General features: G+C 37.3%; 1 protein-coding gene across 1 annotated transcript in view; it reads left to right on the top strand.

Moving 5' to 3' along the window:
* PTPRN2 (protein tyrosine phosphatase receptor type N2) overlaps nt 1–24,098 on the top strand; it is a 652,409-nt gene that overhangs the window by 208,580 nt on the left and 419,731 nt on the right. Inside the window, 2 exon segments of the mRNA XM_065628527.1 lie at nt 16,501–16,618; nt 21,518–21,680. Of these exon segments, the coding sequence (XP_065484599.1) occupies nt 16,501–16,618; nt 21,518–21,680 (281 nt within the window).

Raw genomic sequence — 24,098 nt, 5'->3', positions numbered from 1 at the left:
AATGAATGGACTTAACCTGTCAGATTTGTTTCAAGCTATATCTAAGGACTGAGGGCAAACCACACTTCCCTTGATGATAATTTCAGCTTTCATGTGTTTTTCTACCTTACTGGTTTTGGAAGAATGGAAATGAAACTACTATTCATTTGATTGATACATCTGAAAATGGAAGTGACTTTAGTGAGAACCCATTCTTCTCTTACTGAGTATCTAAATCAGAGTTTGCCAGAGACTCTATGCTACGTTTCGAGGTAGTCTGAACCATAGTGAGTGCCAGTTGTCCAGATGGAAACTCTAAATCAGGCAGCAGTTGAATGTGGGATTGCCTCTGCAAAAAATAACATTTTTCAATTGTTTTGCAGATTAACAACCTGTCATATTTCATCTCTGTCATACAATCCTAAACATGTCGTGGGGAGATGCAGGGAGGACAGTGAAGAATATGAGATGACTAAACACAGTCTTATGTAATAGGAAATTGTATCTTATTTAGATTTCATTGCAATCCATACCGTGAACAGGTGGCATTTCTTCCCTCAAGACTTATTCTATCTCCTTAATCCATTGCACTTAGGGAACATTAAAAATTCCCCCAAATTATTCCAAATCAAGGCTATCAGTTATAGTTGTATGCAATTAGAGCCACAAAGAGTGAGAAGTTGTTATACGTACAGAGAATCGTTTGTTGTCTCCAACGGGTTTTCATTTCACCATCACATAGGCACAGAGAGTTGGTGAAAGGGCAGTTTTCCAGCATCTTGGCACCTGGTTCTCAGTGGTTTTCAAACAGGGGGCTGTAATCTTTCCTTTTATTGATTGAGATATCTTTGGGATTGGCAGATGAAATGAAAGAGTCCTTGCATTATGTGCTTGGAAACTTTGTACCATGTGTGATGCTTTCACCAGTGTTTAGTGGCTGCCATGTAATCCCCCTCTTCTGCGAAGATCTAAAGTATCCTGCTATTGTTGCATTAAAATAACCATTTTAAAAAGCATATAGGAATTAGAGAAAGAAGTGGTATTTGCTTCAGCATTTTTATAAGCTCTGCAAATCACTGCATGCAGACATCAAACCTAAATCTAAACTGTAAGAGCAGTGGGTTTATCTTTTATTTAGAATAAAACAATGCAGTACTGTAATAATCACATTTTCTTAATTCTTATAGAGCACAATAGACCTCTTCATACCAACTACAACATACTGTCCCCAGGGATTTTACTAAACAATAAAATTGTTTAGTAACAACAAAAAAATTAGGTTATTCATTCTACTTGTATGTCTATCAAATATTACTATAATATAAAGAATAGGAAAGGATTAAAACTACTTTTTTTTATTGTTTTGTTTAGCTCAGAAATAAAAAGAGAGTATCTCAGTCTTTTTTGTCCTCCGTTTTCCTAGATCTGCGTGTGAGAAGTGGTTTTTTTGCTTGTCATCACCATCTAGGCTGTGGTTTTTCTTTGCTGATGAACTATTTCCATTTCAAAGTCAGTTTTCTGTTCTGAGGCAATTAGCAGCCTGACAGCTGTCAATAGATGGAAACTGCAGTGATGTTTTGGTTTATTTGGTTTGGTTTGGGTTTTTTTGTTTGGTTGGTTTTTTGGGGGGTTTTGTGTGTTTATTTGTTTTGTTTGTTTGGGTTTGGTTTTTTGTTGTTTTTTGTTTGTTTGTTGGGGTTTTTTTTTTAAACCTGTGACGACTTCTAGCAATGAGAATGTCTTGATTTGAATCAGTGTTTGTTTTTTTTTTCTATTTCACTTTATATTTTATCGATGAATGTTGCACCAAGATTTCCCCTGCCATTACAATGTCACTTCTTTGGCAAACACTGCCACTTATTTTCTGTTTAACTAACATGTTCAGCACCATTTGAGAGTGAAAACAAGTGTAGGTTTTATTAAGAAAGGAAATGCTAGTCATGGTGAGGGAAGTGCACCGAAGATAGACATGGGTCAAATTGGAAGAACCACACTTCCAGTTTCTCCCCTGAAGGAAAGATGCTCATAGGAGTGAGTATGGGCTGCTGCGTCTCTGGGTCTTTGTGGCTGAGAGGGTACAAGGTGCTGTGAGTGTTTTAACACTGAAGGAGAGGGACTCTTGGTTGTTGGATCTTGTGCTGACAACATTTCTCCTCAGGAAAATTCCCCTAACTTTGAGAAATCCACGGTGAGCAAAAAGAGATGTCGCTGTGGCTCTGCCATAGAAACATGTCATTAAGTTGACATGATCCTGAAGAATACTATTAGCTGTATAACTCAGAGCCCTGAGCAGACTACCCCACACTCTTTTAAACCATGGCATTACAAAACCAGCTGGAAAATGAGGGCTTTGGAATACTTCCCTTGGAAAAGCATTTGTGTTGTACCATGTGAAATGTGGCAGCAAGTCCGGTCTGTGCAACTCAGCAGAGCAGCTCTGGTCTTTGGAGATGGGCATCCCACTGACACCGAGCAGATTCTTCCAAAGCATAGAATCCACTAGCGCCATTCAAGAAGTCAGAGGAGATAGGAGATTATTTACTATGCTGCTCAGTTTTTGTATTTAATTTCCCTTTGAACCTGAAGATAAAATAACAATTCAGAATTACTGTTCAGTAAATGAAGGATACATACATAAGAAACAGCACATGATATTGCCTCATGTTATGCTGGGATAGTTTCAAAATTAGGTATCATGACTCTATTTTTTACTATATTTTATGTTGATATTTATTTCAAAAGCTGCTTAATGTAATACTAAAACAATACATATCAAAAGCAACTGAGTGGTTTTGGGTAGCATATGGAAGACCACTGCAATATATTCAAATGCAGAATGCAAGTATGTTAATGGGCTTTCTGGTAATGTATTTCACAGAGCTTACAATGAAAGTCTAGAAAAACAACAGACAAGCTTTCCTGTTTGTAGTTAGCTTTTGCATTTAGAGTAACTTTTCCTTTCGTTCTCCTCTGTTTCTGGTACATTGCACGTGTGTTTACAACACCTGTGCTTCTGAACAGGTTTTCAGAATTTGGACTTGGATCCAAACATATGAATTCTTCAAGGGCAAAGGCAGCATCACTTGTCATTGATTCTACCAAGCATTTAAGAAGAAGTGACATTTACCAGGGCTTGTTTTGAAGATTTATAAATGCAATCTAGACTTGGCAAGAGTAGCTGCTTCAATAAATGTTGTGCTATAGCATATAAGCATGGGTTTTACCACCAGTGGATTCACTAGCACTTTGTCATCCAAGTAAAAATAAATATTCAATAAACAATTTATTAGGGATGTGAGTTCACTTCTGCTTCATTCCACTTGGAAAGACTTGACATCCATTGCCTACATAGTGTTATTAAGGACACAATGAAACGAAGACAGATTAATTGTGGAATTGTCAAAACTATGTCAGGGAAACTTTCCCTGGCTAACAACAATACTGCAAAGAATAATAGGAGTAGGGATATATTTAAGCTGTGTACATGAGGGTGTTTGGTATAATAGCTAGGGATAACTGAATCATAATACCGGACTAGAAGCTGTTCTTTCATGGGCCCAACTTTTCTTTTAACAGAACTGTTTTGCGTTGCTCAGGTGGCATTTGAAGAACTTATAGCAAAAGTAAATAGGATTTGCAACCACTAGAATCCGCATTTGGACTACTGGATTTGTGTGACATAGCATTAATGTGAATGATAACAGAAATAATAAAAAAATTATGTACTGCTTCCTATTCCCCTTAGCTATGCAAAGGCAGGTAGTGTGGAGAAAGTGGGAAAGGGTCTATTTTAGCTTTGTCACTACAATAGTTAAGTGAGTTCCGATTCAGGAGCATTTTCTTGTACACAGAGAATTGGGGTAAAACCTGTGCTGGGCAGCTGTCTGGCTAAACTTCACCAGTACTGATGGAGAGAAAGGGTTATCATGACATGTTTATCCACACAGAATAGTACCCATGTGTGCCAGTTTGACTGAAAATGGGTTAATTTTCTTCATGCAGTTAGAAACCTTTCTTTTTCATAGCTAGCATGGTCATTATTTAGACTTAATTTGAGAACGAGAATTAACACCGCAGAACAGAGCTAAAGTTTTAAATTGCTCTGGTCTGAGAGCCAAGGATGCTCTGAGCACTCTGCCCACAGGTCTGAGGCATCGAGGAAGGGGGGCATGGATGGGGCAGAGCTTGACTGACATCCAGACTGATCAATGAGAGTGTTACAGCCCATTAGCGTCATGCTTCATATTTAAGGACAGTCGGGATTTTCCGGTCGTTCTCTCACTTGTTCGTTTTCTTTGCTCTTTTTGTTGGAGCCGGGAGAGTTCTGTTTGGGATGTTTAGTTTGGCCGTTTGCCATTTTGCAAAGTGTAATTTTAGGACCGTATAAATGTAGGAGTAGTTACATTTATACAGTCCGAAAATTACATTCTGCCCTCTGAAGGCAACTGCGAGGCTGATGTGGCCCCCACTAAAAATTAGTTTGACGCCCCTGCTCTAGGAGAACTGTGGAAAATAAGTGGCCCTGCTTCTGTGTTGGGTACCACTGAGGAAATCCTGGGTGGCACGTGAAGGCCCTGAGGACAGTGCAGGAGATGCTCTGGTGGCAGCAGGGACTCCTGGTGACCGCTTGGGCAGCTGGAATCTGGTGTGTTGAGACAATCTTCTTTAGCCATGGCTGTAATTCAGGATCACAGAAAAATACAAAACATCACACACACATACAAAGTACATACACATCACAGTCAACGTGACAGATTTTTTTTTTTCTACATACAGAGTGGATGAGGAAAGAGAAACTTAATTGGTTTTGACAGTATATCAATGTGGCATAGGAGTATCTTTGCTGTAATCTTGGAAATTTTGACCAATTTTAATGTACTTTCAAGCAAACAGAACGATCAAAAGGTATCTTTCTGAGAAACACAGAGTACATTTAGCTTTTAAACATGTCAAAGATTCAAGGGTGTACCTTGGTACTACATATGGCAAAATGAATCAAACCTGACTAACTGCTAAATATAATGTAAAGTACAAAAGCTACGGTCTTATTCGACTGTCAGGGCAGACTCCTTCAGTTTATACGTTTGAACCTTTGGAATTTAGTTAAGCAGTAATTGATAGAAGGAAATATTTTCTTTCAAATGTCACATGTAAATGAAGTAAAAACTACAACTATAAATATAGTTTATCAGATATATAGAGATAGAAGTAAATGGTGAGTAGGAATAGCAAATTAACAATAAATTGTTGAATTTGCAATGCCCCGTGTTTCTGTTTTATTTGTTGCAGTAACTAAAACAGGTTAATTCCAGGTTTTAGTTTACTCCTTGCAACAAAGTCCTAAAGTGTAAACTGAAATGATCATTTCTCTAGGAAAAAAAAAAACAACAAACTTTTCCTGTTTGATAGTCCTGACACTGTGTGAGGTGCTGTAAATAGGGAATAGCAGATAAAGGCCAGGTTTGTAGCAGGTAAATGGGTGAAGCATAACATTGTTGATAGTTTATTCTTTCCTTGCTCTTTCCTTTAGATGATTTGTGCCTTTTGGGGCCATGATAGCAAACATTTTCTAGGTAGATTACCTTCCTGGGCTACAGATTTGGGGAACTGAACCACAAGCATTTTGGAGTAAGAAAAGGAGAATTCTTTGTGGTTTTATTCTTATATTAGGAACAGATAAGGAGGGATATATAGAGCTCTTGGACACCTTAACTCTCGGATACATTTACAGGGACATTTGCTCATAGTTTCATTATGAAGAATCAGAAATCTGGTCAATGGAACAGAGATTTTAAATAACAGCGTACTTGTAAAATACATGTAATAGTCTGGCTTTTTAACTTTGTCTTTTGTTGTGAATTAGCTTAAACTGCTATTGGAGCAATCAGATTGATTGCTGCAGGTTTCACTTATCATGACTGTTATAAACAGAGGGGTAACACTTCTAATAATTAAGACTGCATTACATTTTCCTGTATTATTTTAATGTGCCTATTGGAGCAGTTTATAGATGAATAGAATATTCAGTGTTCCTTTCTTATCACATTTATGTTTCTCCTAAAAAGAATTAATATGCAAGTTTTGTTTTCTTAACATGGGAGAAAAATGCATGTGACATTTAACCAGGGTACCCCGAGGAAGTGGAAAATTAGGCACATGAATGTTCCACCACATCAAAAGTATGTTAATAGGTAGCAGTTGATTATTTAGAAATATATTGCTACTTCTTAAAGTTGGCAGCCACTGATCAGAAGACTTACCTTCTGTAACAATACCAAGTAAAAGAGAGAAATGCGAGCTATGCCACCAATGGTTTTGAAATGCTTTAACATTCTTGCTCGTTCACTACAGCATTTGCTCTGAAGGAGGTTTGCTGCTTTGTGTGCCATTCAAAACAGCTGATGGACAAATTTCTGGAGTGAATATTTTTGAAAATACTTTCACTTCCTTGATATTAGTTGCCAGTCCTTAAGCAGTAGAAAAACACTGCAATTAATGAAAAAAAGCAACTACCTGCCACTTAGTTAATGACACAAATGACACATGGCAGTAGCTCTTGGTGGACTCTGTTTTGGTCACTGCGTTTCGTTTATGTCAGCCCAGTTCTACAATATTCAAATGTCTCACAAAATGCAATACAACTTTTAACCCCGAAATTGTATTTTGTTATACCCGTATTGCAGATAGAGAAGTGAGTTTGTGTTGCATTGCAGGTTGAAGGGCAGATTCAAAAGATGGCAAAGGTGCTTTCAGTCCCCTCTCCCGGATCTCGTTGCCCTGTGGCTCAGCCTGAGGGTCCAGGTGACGCCTCAAATCGGGGTCTTTGCTCAGAGGACATTCTCTCTTGCTCTGATTGCACGCAGTGGGTATAGCAGGTCTGGGCAGTTAATATTAGACCTAGGTGGCGTGAAGTTAGTGGAGGTATTTTGGAATATTCAGTTTTTAGCTAGGCATAGAATATGCAAAGGCAAAATTTCTCCTAAGAATTATAGGAGTTTTATATTAACTCTGTGTATTTTATTTCAGTGTTATGTCATAGAATCATAGAATCGTTTCAGTTGGAAGAGACCCTCAGGATCACCGAGTCCAACCATAACCCAACTCTAGCACTAAACCATGTCCCTAATTCCATGTCATTGTGGAATGTTTTGAGGCATTTTGTTAATGTCAGAGTTTTCAGTAAATGACATTTAAACCCAGCATCTCTTGGTGGTTGTGAGCAAAAAGTGATGTAGCTTTTTGAATGAAGTGATGTGTTGTGAATGGACATCAGCTGGAACTATGTTCACAAAGACTGAAATTTTAGAGGCTTTCAGTTCATATCAGATTGTGCTAGCTCTTCCAGTGTAAACATTTTAATTTGTCGACAATCTTGCTTAAAAAGTCACTCCGAGATTCAAAAAATTCTGCCTTTTAGTAGCACTGTGATGCATTGTGGTAAAATTGAATCACAGCTCGTAGCATGGCATATTTTAAGTTTTCAGAGAGAACAAACCCAGAAGGCAGTAAAGAAGCTAGAGAGAACTAGAAATCAGAGTGTGTGCAGCTGACAAAGCATCAATGTGAATCAGCATTACATGAATTGTCCAAAAATGTTATTAAAGCTCACTGAAGTATTAACTCCATGAAACAAGGGAGGGAAAATGAATACCAGATAGGAAATCATGTCAGTCAGAGCTTCTCTCACTAAATTGTTTTCATTGTTTGCTAAAATAAGTCAAATAATCTCATTTTTACCCCTGGACAGCAGCTAAATACATGGACATACACTACACTTTCGCTGACAGGTATATGTAATTTTTTAATTGTAATTGACTTGTAAATCAGAGCCCTGAGATGCAAAGGCTAAAAATGCTTAAGTGAAAAAATATCTGTCATGCAATGTATAGTAAGTGCATTTCAGCCTCCATTGCAATCCTTGGAAGGTCAAAACCCCAAAAGTTTATGTGCACAAAAGAACAGAAAAAAGGATGATTCAAATACTCCTCTGGCTGAAAATGCTACGTTGCCTTTCAGGGTTGCACAGATTCACAGTGTGTATTTTCTGTGGATGGGGTGAATTCAAAATGAAACCCAAGGAGCACTAATCAGCTTTTTGGGGAGCAGTGTGACCTGCATATTGTTCATCTTTGCTTCAGGCAAACTGACTTGGCTAACGTGCTTCTGTGGGAAACTTACAGCTTTCAGCCACCAAGATCTTTACAAGGTTCCTAAGGGAACCCTAACTTCTGCAGCTGCTGTGCTTTTATTAATAATAATAACAACAATAACAATTACTGTTATGGTTGTTGTTATTCATGTAGAAAGATACTGTACAAATGCATGCAATACATGGCCTCTTCCTGGAGGAATTTACATTCCAAGAGAAGTGGCTTAACAGTGGAAATGGAGGATATGATTCCACACAAACTATGTATAGACTTTCTGCTTAGCATTAAAAACCAACCAACCAAACACAGAAAACACACAAACTTTTTTTCTGCTTTAATTTGTATTGGTCTTGATGCAGGACAGAGCATGGTGAGCAGGGGACCAAAGGCCCTTGCTAGAGAAAATGTTTCAAGTATGTCAGATTCCTCTGTGTGAGCACAGAATCGTTTAGGTTGGAAGAGACCCTCAGGATCATCGAGTCCAACCATAACCCAACTGTAGCACTAACCCATGTCCCTAAGAACCTCATCAAAAGCCTTTTAAAGCCCTCCAGGGACGGTGACTCCACCACTGCCCTGGGCAGCCTGTTCCAATGCCTGACAACCATTTCCATGAAGAATTTTTTCCTAATATCTAATCTGAATGTCCCCTGGCGCAACTTGAGGCCATTTCCTCTTGTCCTATCACTTGTTACTTGGGAGAAGAGACCAACCCTCTCCATGCTACAACCTCCTTTCAGGTAGTCGTAGACAGCGATAAGGTCTCCTCTCAGCCTCCTGTTCTCAAGGTTGAACAGCCCCAGTTCCCTCAAGATACATCATGAATATCCTGCAGAAGCCTTTGCACTGACTCATTCTCAATTTCCTTCCATACTGCCTCGTACAGTGGTCTGTAAGTTGGTCTTAGAGACTTAGTTCGGAACCAAACATGGAGATGGATTTGAACCTGCAGCCTGTGCTGTGCTGCCCGGCTTGACATTCCTGGGTGTTGACTTTGCGTGTGCAATTGAAAGCACTCCTCTGACAGCCAAAAATTGATTTTTCAGAAGCAACAATAAGAGTTCAGCAGTTACATAAAATGAGGGTGAGAACCACTATGCAGAGCTGAAAGATCAGTTCTGCTCATAGGCATTTAAAAATACATGAAGAACGGTTGATCTGAGATAATTTGCTAGAATATTTGTAACCTGTATATCTAGTTAATTTTCTACACATTTCCGACCAATTCTACCTTGTTATGGGTGATGTTTTAATTCCCAGACTGAAGGCACTTCAAAAGTCCTTTCCCAGAAACTATATTTTTCATGACAATAAGGCTGTCATCCCACTGTTAGCATGAAATGAAACGGATAAAATAAAATGAGAAGGAAGACCTGCTGGTTTTATATGCATTGTTAACTACTATTTGGACAATATCTCCATTCTTAGCATTGTACAGTCTTGCATTACAACCAATTTCTGCATACTAAAGATATCCTTCATTATGAGACGAATGAACGAAAGTTTAGAGTGGTGTAAGATGACTTGGAAAGAAGTAATAAGATAGAAAAGGAAGGAGAGTGGAACAGAAAAATGAGTGATATTTTGACAGAAAATGAAAGGTTGCCACTTATTCCAAGAGGAGATTGCAGAGGATTCGTGTAGTAGAGAGAGCTGTTTCGCAGTGTAGAACTAACATCAGGCTTTTTGGGTTAGATCTGGAATATTCACATGCACTTTGATGTGATTTCCAACTAATACAGGTGGGCTCAAAGCTCAGTGGAACAAACAAAGCAGTCTCATCTTTATTCTAGTATCACTGTTTGGGGTGCATGTGAATATTTCATCATGTTCGTGAAAACTCCTTGGGCTGACAGCACTGAGGACATGTCTGTGCATCGTCCAGGGGAAGAAGGAAATGGAGGAACAGAAGGTGCAACTTTACTCACTATAAATTGGATTTGATTGGGTTTTTATAAATATGTCACAGCCTAGATGCTGCAGAGAGCCATTCGATTTAAAGATGTAACTGACCATGAGTTAAGTTATGGTTGAACGTTAATCTAAAGTTGTAACCGTGCAAGAAGCCCCCTTTGCATTTCTTCCTTCCTAAAAAGCCTTTCTGCGAATGGAACCGTCTACTTTCAAGGTTGAGGGTCATCAATTTATGAAAGGATTATATGACATAGTGAATAGCATGGAATTTATCTCAAGGATTTGGGAAGTCTTTTTCATGTATCCATTCTGTGCTAGTCTTTGGAAAGCAGCCTATTCTACTTGGAAGTTAGATGATATATTTTGCATTATCATATTATTCTTTTATTACTATCAGATCCGGTGGCAGAAAAATCTTATGTAACGCTTAGAAACTTTCTCTTGTATAAACCAATTATTTGTAGCTGCCTACAAGAACTGAAATGAAGGAAACATTGCATACTCAGTCCTATGAGAACATTTTATAATCTCCTTGGCAAATGAAGCACTCATTTGGCTTTTTCAAATAATAGAAATTCTAGAAATCTGAAGAGAAAAGCTTTTCCTCCACCTTCTGGGATAGTTACTTAGAGTAAATTAAAATCAGGGTTGTAAGAAGATCATGCTGGTAATTTAATTCTATGGAGATTATCACTTTTATGTATAATAAAACAATATATGAAAATTTGAAACCATAATCCTTAGGCAGCCCTTTCATCTGTTCATTTGAATGGAAACTCTTTGCCTGCGAGTGTGAGTGAATCGCTGCTGAATGAAAATTCTTGCATATTATAGAGGAGATCCTACTAGAAGCTCCAAAAGAGGGCAACAAACTCACTGTTGCGAATCTGGTACTTGTCACTGCTGCCCAGGAACGCGGTGGGAAAGGGAAGGAAACAGCAAAGCTCCCAAGGACTTCCAGGAAATGGATTGAAAAAGAGTGGTGATGACTGCTTTATAGCTCCAAGTAGTTTCTTCAAGTACAACCTGTACCAGATTTTCTTTTTATCTAGAAGACCATACGATGTTTGATGAGAGGAAAAAGAAATAATTAGAGCACATTTTCATGGAAGTGTAGCTCAAAACTGTCTTGTCAGATTTTGTTCTGATCTTGTAGAAACCATCTTTAGTCACAATTTTCAGAGCGAACAGATATTCCAAACCGAAGATACAGGGGAGTTAAAATGTTGTGGTGCACCAACTTATAGGAGAAGCTGGTAGTGAGCTTAACTGTGCAGAGGTGGGTTTAACCTCTATTATGATTTTTGCCATTAGCCTGCCATTGAGAGTTGTATCGCAAAATTGCTTTCAGAAGAAGTTCTAGGGTTTTTTTATTGTAACAGGAAGCATCAGGATCTTACCTTTTGGCTGCATTCTTAGGTAGAGAATATAGCAATTGAAAGAATGAATTTCGTTATATGCACAGTGACCTCAGCATTAAAGCTGCAATTTTGACTTAGCCAGCACTGAAATATGTGAACATATTTCAGTGAACATGTGGGCATGTCCTTGAGCTCTGAAAATGGAGGTCTGGGATGAGAACAACTGCGGCTCCTCTGGAGAACGTGGAAAGGCAGCCTGGAGAAAGGCACGTCTATATGTCGACCTGTCTGGTGTGAAAACAGGGAAGAAAGACAATCATTCCCAATTCTGCAGACATTCTGACAGCTAAAGGTAGGCATTAACAATTTGCAACACATGGCATGGGGGATGAAAGTCTCTGAGCTCTACAACTGAGAGTTTCCTGGCTGAAATGCAGTAGCAGTTGAAGGTAGCTCAGAGAAAAACGCCTTTTATCATCCGCCGTGTAGGGACAAAATGGGATAACATCACCAAAAACTGGGGAAAAAAAATAACGTCACCACTCAAAAATAGTAACATGTTCTGGTTTCAAGTCTGAATGCTTCTGAGGGTTTTTGGCCTTTATATGGAGATTTTCTTGACAAGGATCAAATTTTATTACATAGGTTTCTGCCAATATGTAATAATTGCCTGTTGCGTTGAATGGACTTGGTACTCAAAAATCATTTTGTTTGCCAGTATATTGATGCAGAACTAATAATTTTCTATTTCGAGTGGCACCAGAGCTGGAAGAGTCTCATGGGTTTATCCTGTCAGAGCCAGGTTTCACTGGACTTGCCCTCAGAGCCCTGCACAGGCCCAGCCACACTGGTCAGGAAAAGGGTCGGGAGTCTGAGCAGGAAGATTTGCATGGTCAGATCTTCAGGTGCTGAGAAATTAAAGACTTAAATTGGGCTCTACTGTTTTACACCAGAACACTTCTGCAAAGTTAAAAGGCTGTTGTTTTTCTTGCCTATGCCTTCAGAGGCCTTAAATAATGTACGAATAATTCTGAAATAGAATAAGTTGAGACAGAAAAGTTGCAGTTGTATCTTCTCAACAGTTGCTAATATAATTTACATGTATTAAAGATGTCGTCAGGTGTATCTGGAGAGGCATCAAGTTTCTCTAAGATGAAAAACAGAATCAAAACCACATGAAAGAATGCCATTATTTAGATAAACATGAGCAGCTGAAAGAAGAAAGCACATATTTGGATTTTTATTATTTTTCAATAATTCTGTGTAATTGGTGTAGCAGCACAACCAATTAAGCAGGTTAAAAGTGAAATTGTATGATAAATGTGTAAAGGACCTTGGCTTTACTTCTGGAGACAAAAACGAATATATCCACCAATATGAATCTGTGAAAACTATTTTCTTCACTATTTACGCTTCTTGCTTTTGATTTGATTTGAATTAATAAAATAATTCTTAGACGTGCTCTCTGTTGACATAGATATTGCTAAGTGTTGAACATAATGGCGACCAGACAATAATAATTTCATTATTATTTTTGTAGTTGTGGGTAATAATAGCAATTAGTTGTGCTGTGGAAAGAAAAGATGCAGGGAGATACCTGATGATAATAAGGAAAGACCAGGTCATATCTGGAGCAACTCCATTGGTTTTAATGTGCAGATTGGGTTTACTAAAGGTATTAATGTCTTCACTGTCTCTAGACTAGCATTCCCTTTTCACAGACATTTAGATTATGGAGTTTCAAGTTAAAAAAAAAAAATAAACCTTAGACTCTGATACCAATGAAAAGTGCTACTCTTTCAGTCGAAAATTTGTACTGATGTTTTTTTCGTGGGTACTCACAACCAACAGTGCTGTTCAGCTGCTGCTGTTGTTGTTGTCATCGTATTCGCATCAGTCTGGTGTCTACCAGACTCCTTCTCTCTTGGCATTGTCCGTCTGTGGGAATTCACAGTTGGGAGATGCAGGTCTCTGGTGGACCTACCGGGGGGATGGTTAATCGAGGGTTGGGCATAGCCCTCTACCGTTCCCCACTAGTGACATGGAAGTAATGTGTGTACAAGAGCCCGGCTGTGATCCTGCTCAGCCAGGGGAGAGAAATTGTTATAATTGGGTGGCGAGGCAGGAGCTGGCGCTACGTGTGACGGCGGAGACAAAGGGAACAGGAAATCGCCATACGGCGTCATATGCTCCTTCTCAACCTTAATTTTGATTGCAGCTGTCAGTGTAGCATTATGGTTCTTGAATGTGCTGTTTTATTGAGCTCAGCGTGTGGGAGAGATTTTTTTGAAACTGAAACAATGCTGGAAAATGATTGGCATGGGGTTAGCTTTAGACATGTTGCCGTTCCTAAGATAGCTGAATAAAAAACAGCAATATTAACTTACTGACAAGGGGATTTTAGAATTAATTAAAATTTGCATTTTTCATCCATAATTTGTTCTAACTCTTATTTGAGTTAGAAGTGCTAGGGGATAAAGGGCATATTCCCTTAATTCTAGTTTCTTAAGCTCTATAACAAGTATTCTAGTTTCCTCTTATCTATTTGCTCTTCTTTAACACCACATTTGTGTTCTTTTACAGTATTAAGACTGGTATACTTGTTACTGGTTTGAAATACATTATGAGAAAATGTTAAAATAGTGCTGCAGGAGAAAGAAAATATACTAAAGTTAACAAAAGATACATGGTTATTATGACCAGTGAGAACTGGAATTGCAATGGTTTCATATGCTCTTTTACCAAACCCCTTTTTTTGTGGAGGCATAAAAACATAGGTAACTGTTGACTCTCTGTCTGCAGCTGTATATATTGCTCAGGGTTGAGAGACATGAATTCCCTGTCTGTATGCAGGTACCAAAGATGAACTCCTCTTGCTTTAATTTGAACAAAACTCTTCAGAGTAATCCTGTGTGTTTTTTCTTCAAAGTTTGTTATTTATTGTGTATTCTTTAGCCTTTAATAGAGCTAGTATTTGCTTAGAGTTATGAAGTGAAACTGTGTTTATTTTGGACACATAGTTCATAAATTAGTAGTTTCATAGCTCTGCTAATGATTTTAATATATGTGTATTTTAGCTGAACTTATTTTGTTGCACCTTCTTCTGTACTTGGATGTTGTCTTAGTTTCTTCTCCTGCATCAATTTATAAAACAAACAGAAATGTGTAGTGCTAGGCAACAGAGAACTCAAATATACACACATATATATATATATAAACTTTCATGTAAAAAATATTTTAATAACACTACATCAAAATAATAGTAGGTGCATGGTGACTAATTTTTGTGTATTCACATAAGAACATGCTCTGTGCAGCCTTAGATTGAGATTTGTGAAATTATTTGAATCCTTCTACTTACATGGCACATTTGAAAAGGTGAGATTTGCATTTGAAAAGGATTAATCAGAACTAAAAAGAGATTAGATAGAGATAAAGATTTTTTCCCCCTCCCAAGGGTCTGCAGTCGTTTACTCTAGCCGTTAACATCTAGCATGATTTCAGGTGAAGTGTTTCCTTAATAAACTTGAGTAACATTTTTATTTAAGAAAGGAGAAAGAAGGAGCAAAAGCGAAGTGTCAGAGAGGCATCAGAGAACTTTGTTGTTTGTTGAAGTCTTCATGAATACTTACATTGGTTCTAGATTGTTTATTATTATTCTTTACATTAGTGAAAAAAATGAAGTTTGGGATGCAGTCCACCTAAATCTTGCATAAATAAGGACTTTATTTCCTAAAACTTGTCTAAATCCCAGAAAACAGCACAGTTTGAACACTTCCTAGGCCTGTTTAATCTTATACCTAACTTCTTTAAGTATCTCCTCCTTAGGCTGATAAATCTGAAAGTAATTTTTACTTCTGCACACTCGTAACTGTCTGCTTTAGCAGAATGGAGAGATCTTGTATTTAGATTCCTTTTTAAATTCTGGGCTTAAGCAAACAGTGAACTCTAACTGAATGTAGTAGAAAAATCTAAAGTATAGAGCTCTTTTTTTTAGTAACTCACTGGATAAACCCACTCATCCAATGAGTGAGGTGCCCAAGTTCTGGGTTCTACTGAGGCTGACGATGCTTTAGCTGCATCCTAAGAGACTGTCTGTACCAACAAATCTGCGCCTGACTGCAAATGGTGATGAAGTTTATATTGTCCGCATGAAATAGGGACTGAACCAGAAACCCCCCTTCTGAGGCTGATTCTGTTAACCAGATACATTCCCTTCCATCTGGTGCTAGGGAAGACTTTTCTTAAGGTGGTTTCTTACAGGAAGATGTTATCAGGATAACTGTATCTGGAATTTTTATCAATAGTAATTTGAGGGTTTTGTGGTGTTTTACTGTGCATGGTGTAAAAGCAGATATTCTCTTCAATTATGTGATATTTAGTTATTAGATAATTACAGATAATTGCATGGGCAAGTGCTATGAACTAAAGTGTTACCGTAACATCTAAAATCTACAAACCGGGTAACAGTTATGTTTGGAGTTATATCATTATTTCAAGTATAATTACCATGAGATTGGCAGTGTGCGTAATTAATGAGTAATCACCGGAATTTGCCTTCATTGTTGCACTTCCCCCTTGTTGTAAAGTTCTTTGTTACAACATTTAAGTATAAAGATAACATAAATTGCCCTCCACATGTGTTATACTAAAACTCAAAATACTTATTTCCGCTATGATAGCAGCTCCTTAATGTTCTGAAAGTGTAGAAAACAAAGGGACAATGTGCTGTGAATGGGGAAGAAGTGAAGCAACATTTCAACAGATACCAGCTAGTGAGAGCTTTTCCACAGCCGTCCAAAGTAACCCTTTTTAATCTATTAAAGCTAGTTCGTAGCTAGCTAAAATTCTGCTAAGAATAAAGTCTTTCAAAATCTCATTACATCATCTAGTGTCTTTCTTCTATTGTAAGGAAGGTTTGATTAACAAAATTTCATACAGGAGAGAAGAATCTGTAGTTCGCTCTTGGATTCCAATTGAAAAAAAGCGCTTTTTTGTTTGTTTTTAGTATGGTTTACATAAGACATATTTTGCCAAAATTTCAAGTTATTAAATAGTGGTTTTGCTTTTTGTTCGTTTGTTTTGTTATTTATCAGGTTTTACCTGGCGAGATGATTATACACAGCATGTTATTGGTCAGGAACTCTCAACCATTCACAAAATCCAAACCAGACGCCCTGATATATTTGCATCTGAAGGATCTGACACAGGCAGGTAAGTCTTCAATAGTTTTTTTGCCTGGTAGTTTTTTGGGAGGGTTTGCAAATGATGAAGAATAGATTGGCACTGAGGCTGAGTTAAACACGTCACTAAAACCACTGTCTATATGATAAAGGGAAACCAATTGTATGACAGCACTGAAAACACCAGTAGAAAAAGAGCAGACAGATGAATGAAAACCCTGTTCTTCTGACTATCATCAGGTTAATAAAATATGCCTTCTGTTGTGAATTTAGTTGTCAGAATTCAAAACATCTTTTATCCAGATTACACAGTGTCTAGTCTCAGATCAGCCAGCTATACTTTATGACTGGCTTAAAAAGGCAGACTTAAACAGTGCTTCGTCCACAGGAGACATTTTATTCTGGAATAAGCCAACAAAAAGAAGTATTGAATGACACTCTGAGCAACTAATTATATTTTCAGACTCATGTTCTTCCAAAACAAAGCTGTAACTGATTCAAAGTCCATAGATTCTCAGTTTTAGTTGCAAAATTTGTCCAGGAATGAGAGATTCATGCAGATTCCCATAGCAGAAAACAATGTTGGGATATTTCTGGCTATTCTTTGCATTGTAGAAGCCGTTTTCCTCATGACTTAAAAGATATTGAGGAGTGACAGTGGTTATTGTTGGCAAGAGAGACAATATCTATAGTTCTGTAGAGTGATATCATCTTGGTATACAGATACACATACACACACACTCTTTTACGTGGTCTATTCTGTCCTACAGGCTTTTAAGTGCAACCCAAACACACATACCCCAGGACATTTTGGAATGCATAAAATTTTAGGAACATTAAAAATGGTAAATTTTGCTTTCTCCTACAATGATTTTAAGAAATGCAATCCCCAAAATAGTGAAATTGATATAAAGTCCTTTTTGTCAGAAAATTTTCTTCATAGTGGGAAACAGCTTGAGTTTCTAGCATTGATGGGCAAGATATTGGACTTGAGATCTTCATATACTGCACTATGTGGTTTGCATATACTGCAAAACCATTTCTTTTCTAGATTGCTCTTTTACGGAAATAAAAATACTGTGTATTTGATACTGCCCAGTGGCTTCAACTGTGCTTGCCTCAGTTAATTTTGATTTAATTCATAGAATTTGACTCTGTATTTCAAGTATTTACTGATTCAAAAGTATTCCTTACAATCAGAGGACAATACATTTTAGGAGAGCAGTAAGGTAGCAAGTTAACTTCTGAAGATGGTGCTGATTTATAGATTATCGTCAAGGTGATAACAACGTGGTTGAATCCATGAACATGTTTTCACTGCTTAGGTATGCAAAATGCCATTACTGTATGGATTGCTCTCTGTACATGGTATCAGAAACCATTTTGAACATCATCTGGGGGACTTTTGTTTTAGAATGAGTGTATCTAAAACTTTTATTCATGACAGTAAGACAAAACAGGCCAGATTTTCGTGAGTCCAAACTATATTCTGCAGTGTTCCAGATTCATAGTTATATAAAAATAAAATATATAAGAAGATATAAAAAATAATTTAGTTTTTAGACTGAGAACAGATGATCACTTTTAGGAGTTCCTGTTGTGATCAGATTTGAGCTGTTTTGCATTTTTAACTAGAACTATATGTTTAAAAGCCCCCTATTTTGTCTATTGACTCTTAACAAAATCAGAATTTCAAATGCATTCCACTTTTAGCACTTCCTATTGTGGATAGATTTTCTGAAGTTACCAAGCTGTGCTTCTGAAAGCATTATCTTATGTGCCAACAGTTTAAAGCATTAATTGATTTTTCTGGTTGTCCATTTGCAACATATTCTGTAGGTCAGAGAACAGTAGGAACTTTTTCTCTGGCGTCTTGCAGATTCTGATAAAGTTTACTATATGCTCAGCGTGCTCCATGCGCTTGCTAAAATCTTATCAGATAATATTAGATGATTAAAAAAGCAACTTAGTGTGGGTATCTAATTATCAAAGAAACATTATGGCAGGAAGACCTTTTATTAAGGGTAACGTGTGTAATAAGACAATATGAAGTCATACTAATGAGTCATTAATCCCCACAGAGCTAGTGAGAGCAAGAAAATAGACTCAGACACTTGAAAGGTAAATTGACTTAGGCTAAATTAGTGCGTATGAAGTCTGATTGAACAGAAGACACGGATTTCATCTTAAAAAAAATACTGAAACGGGGAGCTTGATTTCAAGATGAAAGTTCTTTCTTTGCTGGCTAACTGGAGTGTACGTGGTATTTTCTGGGCCCTTATTAAATTTCAAAAAAATCCACTCTTAAAAGAGGATCCAAGATAAAGGAAAAAAGTCCATTCTGCACACAGGGAATAAATGTCAGTTGTGTTCATCGGTGCAATTAGGCAAAACCAGAAACGTTTCCAGCAAACTTCAATGTGCAAAATGGGGTATAGCATTATTTCTATAATAAAACCATCACTAAGTCAGTAATAAGATTCTCACAGCATTTAAAAGGGAGAAACTTTATTCTAAGAAGTGTTGTATCTGTTAATTGAGAACATTCTAGAAAAGTATAATATATGAGGTGCAGTGATTTAGATATTTCCACACAAAAGCTTCCAAAGTGCTGGTTTTTGTAGGAAATATATCATTATTTCTGTGGATAAATAATGATATACTTTATTGTCTTTACACCCTGAAATTGTATGCAAAGTGCTATTTCAGAATAAGTTAAAACTGGAAATAGTTCCAAAAAAGTGCACAAGAACACAGCTGAAAGCAATTTCTCCTACTCACCAGGTGCTTCTATGTATTTCTTTAATCCATTTTCCAATATCACTTTGTCGAATTTAAAAGAAATACTTTAATTCAGTTGCAGTAATAGCTCATTTAATGCATTGTACTTTCTGTGTTAACAAGGTGAACAACAGTGATATACTGGTGAACTACAAAAATATTAAGAAGTCTTTCAGATGTATTTGTAGGATTTTATTAAAATTGTCATCAAGTGAAGTGTAATACTTTGATATAATTTTACATTTTAATTGTTCAAAAGTTTATATCATAAAATATTACATCTAGTGTGGAATTCGAGTACAATTACTGTTTCCATAAGAAAAATGAGGAACCTTAGACCCCAGATTTTGCTTCTACCACCAGTGTGAGTGATTATATACTGTAAATAATGGCGTGAAAAGCTAACCTAAATGCTGTCTTTTATCTGTTCAGTTCCCATTAGTGCCAGTGGAAATCCTCAGGGCAGAATTTGGTCTGGTATTTCCATTTTTCCTTTCTTTTCAAAGTCAGCGAAGAAAGGAGGCGATAGGTGTTGGAATTAATTGATGAATGAAAGATGAGTGTTTGAAGTGGGATACCTTCTATGATGAGAGCCTCTTTGGATTAGTTCTTGTCTATTGGAGCAGAGAGCATCCTGCTCAGCTCTTTCTCAAACTACAGAACAGTTTTAGTCTGGATTTAAGTTGAAAAGGAGATGGATAGTGCTACCTGCACATCTACCATAAGGCAGAACTTAAAGCTCTGGAATAAGAGAAAAATTTGAACAACATGAGAAAGAAGCAAGAGTTATGATGAATTATATCAAGATTGCTGAAGTGTTCTGTGTAATAAACCTTTGTTTTCTGACAATTTGTGTACCTGATGGGAAGCTGATAGTTTTACACTAGGGAGAGGTTGAGGGTTTTTCTAGTACTTCAAAGTGAGGAACCTTGTGAGCACTATCGGTTGCAATGCCACCACAACAAATTAGATTATTAATTACATTTATTGGCATTAAATTAGTCAGAACATGCATTTGATACAACTGTGAGCATTGATGGAAGTCTGTGACTTTGTGCCCAAAGTAATGTAATCAAACACGAGATTTTGGAAATGAAATAATGGTAGCCTCTCAAGCTGTGCCCCCCAAAAAGCATCTTGACATGGGCTGGTAGAATAAAATTTTGCTTTCAGTGGCACAGAGATGTTGAAAGCCAAATGAAACCTCATCTTTCTAGGCTGGAAAAGCTCTTCCACCTGGAATTATTCTTCACTGAAGAAGTGTGTGGGCATGGTGGTAGGAAACGGTGACGCCAAAAAGGCGATTTCCTTCAAAACCGTGTGTCACTCACAAAGAAGGAAGCAAACTGGGAACCCTTTTTCTGCTTTCTTGTATGAGGAATGAAATAGTTACTTGCGTTGACTTTTGAATTGTTGTCATCATTGACAAGTTGTTGAGATAGATGAGGAGAGCTGATAATATTTCAGATTCATTGCACACAGTGGTCTGAATCCCATATAAACACTTCTATACTGCTGATGTTTAATCACATTTTTAGCTTTTCTTTGCAAATGTCACCAGGATCTGTCTAAAACAGTTAGGAAACACCACTATTATGTGAATCCCAGGCACATGAGAAGATCAGAAGAGATACATTTTCCATCTCATTATTCCCTTTTTAAGCCTTTTGCTGGAGCTGAGTTGCTCAGTTATTTCTGCACACCCAGTAGTCTCGCTGTATTCTGTAAATTGGTGCAAGGCCAAATTGATGTTGAATCTCATCATAATCATCATCCAGCAACTTTTTAAAATCTTAGAACTATCTCAAATTTCTTTGGGGTGCAATTTAATCATGCATATTTTCCTTTTACAAGCATTTTCTTTTCTTCCGAATATGGCTTTGCCTTGATGTGGGCATTTTATTTGATTTACAGTTGGATCATTAACTTTGATTCATGCAATAAATTGTTAATAGTACAAGATTTTTTGGCTGCTTTTTCTGAAACATTGAATTTTCTGTACTTTTGTGGTTGCTAAGCTTTTGCGTGACTTTTTGTTAGGTACGGAACTAACTTCATTGGCCTGCAGTATGAAACGATGCCTTTTTAGTTGGAAACTTTGTATGTTGTGTGGGCTTATAACTTTCTTTTCCTTGCTTTTGCTGTGCAGGACTTTGGGACAGAATGCAGAGAAAGAAAGAAATTACGACCTGGAAAATGATGTGAACTTGGCCAAGTCTCTTCAGCAATATCTTCAATATCTCGGAATTCTCTCCCAGCCTGAAGCTACAAATTTGTATCCAAGGAAGATGAATGACAAAGCTTCTGTCAAGGTAGTAATTTTAATGTGGTTCCTGCATTCTGTGATTTTTGTCACCATTCTTTTTTGAATTCTCTTTATATATCAGTTTTCCCTTCTTTCTTGAGACCAGACCTTGTTTCTTGCTACCTCATCCAACCGATTATCATAACTGAACTAGCCAAGTTCTCTTCAAATGAGTAGGGTCAGATTCAGCATTGTAAACAATAGAGCTCTGCTAATCCGGAGCATTTTACCTTAATTAGGGACATTGTATGTGAGGGAGAAGGAAGAGTGGGATAAAGGTTGTAACATCTTCACTGGCTGATCTGGAATCCTTCATGCAGCATCTGAACTGCTGCTCTCCAGAAAGCCAACCGAACTACCCTGTCAATTCTGATATTTGAGCAGATTTTGATAAATCTGATGAATTGTGACTCAACATTTCCTACTTCTTATTAGTCATAAAAGAAGACTACCGAAATCAATTAAGGTTCAAATGTATACATTATAAATATACATATAGCTAGGAAGATAAATTTAACTATTAAATCCTGAGTATTTGCTATGTTAAAAAAACCCCAAAAAACCAAAAAAAAATGACAAACACCACACACAAATGCCTGTTTGAGAACGAAACCATTTTTTATTTCTTTCCTAGAGAAAAACTTTCTTGTTCTAAGATGGAGCTTGATAAATTTATAAAAATGTTTGGATGAAGGTGTTGCATATGACAGGCTCTTATAGCCCTACATATTTTGCTCAAAAAATATATTTATCCAAAGCAATCTATTACTTTAAAGAAATAGGCTGCTATTATAGGGAACCTTTCAAAAAATTGACATGTGCTATTTGCATGAACACAGTGTAAATGCAACAATATAAGCTAAATGATATAATGATGTTTTAGGAAAAAAAATCAGGCAGATATAGTGCCAAAGCCACATCGCTAGTTTTTTCCAGGAACTATAAGAAAGAGACACAGCACTGCTGCAGTATATCTGCAATGGCAACTCCCAACAGCTGTATCAGTTGTATCAACTACTTAGTTAGTCATGGTATAACTGAAATGTTGTTATTCTTGTCAGCAGCCCCAAATTTCCAGCTTCACTGATTGGCATATATAGCACATGATTTATGACGTATGTCATTAGGTGGTCATCGGGGGAAGAGAAACTTGCAGGCAGCAGCAAGGCAGCTTTAGGGATGGATGAGCGACCACCTTTGTGGTACTTTTCCTCCACTCTCTACTCCTGGTCACTGACTGCAGGGAGGATGCCCTGCTTTGAATCGCTGCCTTTCAGAGACAAGAAAACTTGCTCAAGAAGTATTTCACCGGGTCTGGTGCTGTCATGCAAGTTCATAAATAATCCATATGGCTGAGACCTTCTGCGGGGAAGCCTGCTGTGATAACACCACCCACCAACCTTATCGAGTGTTGCCATGGAGATGGGTACTCTGAAGCCTGGGGAAGTGGGATAAAGAGGAGACAATCTGGAAATGAAGCACATACAGGAGCAAGCTGTACTCTTCTGTTTACTAAGGAGCATTTTAAAACAACAGACATTCAGACGTGTTACCTATAATTTAAAATTAAAAGAAAAAAAAGGGAAAATTATCTTAAAAATTAGTAATCAGTCATGTACTTTAATTTATCCTGGATAAGTTTCCCTATCCTTTGCAAAACAAATGCAACTACTATTCTTTAAAAAGAAAGAAGAGGAACAAAGTGTTTATATCTTGATTCTTCGAGTCATTAGTGGAATAACATTTAAACAAAAGAGAGACCAGGATTTTTGCTACTCCAGGAAACGGGGTGGGGGTGGGGGGAAGAGAGTAAAATGGGTTGAATTTAAAAGAGTAGGAAGGAAGTAACTGTGGGAACAGCATTTGATATTGTTATACCACTTGAAATTGAAAATGGCTATCTTGTGACCTTTAATTGTATGCTTCAACAAAATCTCGGTACCTTATTTTTGCATTTCATATATGGATATGAACCAAAATTAAATAATTATAGCAAGACCTTTTCAGCTTTCTTGCAGTTTTCTGATTAAAAATAAGGGTAAGACAGAGGTACTTTACTGTACTTAAACTTAGAATTGCATCTTTTGGGCCTTTGCCCTTCTTAAAAAGAATTTTCTTTCAAGTATATATTTACCTCTGTCACTTCATTCTTGCTGTCGGGGCGAAGGAGATGTAGCACTGCTCTGGTTGCTTTGATACCTGAACTGCTATGAAGTAAGCTGCATCTTGCAGAAATTTAATGCTTCTAGGCAGACTTCATGAGTGAATTCTGATTAGTTCCAAAACTGTCATCAGAGCACTCTGACCAAGAGTAAAAGACAGGAAGAAAAAAGACAAAGAGGATCTAAAATATTTGTTACAGTCCAAACATGTTACTTAGCATCCTAACTTAAATATTTTTAACCAAACTGGTTTACAGACTTTC

The sequence above is a fragment of the Caloenas nicobarica genome, chromosome 2 (genome assembly GCF_036013445.1).
Source record: "Caloenas nicobarica isolate bCalNic1 chromosome 2, bCalNic1.hap1, whole genome shotgun sequence".
In the NCBI taxonomy this organism is placed as follows: domain Eukaryota; kingdom Metazoa; phylum Chordata; class Aves; order Columbiformes; family Columbidae; genus Caloenas; species Caloenas nicobarica.
The sequence above is the reverse complement of the archived record's forward strand: the minus strand, read 5'-3'. Positions and strand labels throughout refer to the sequence as shown.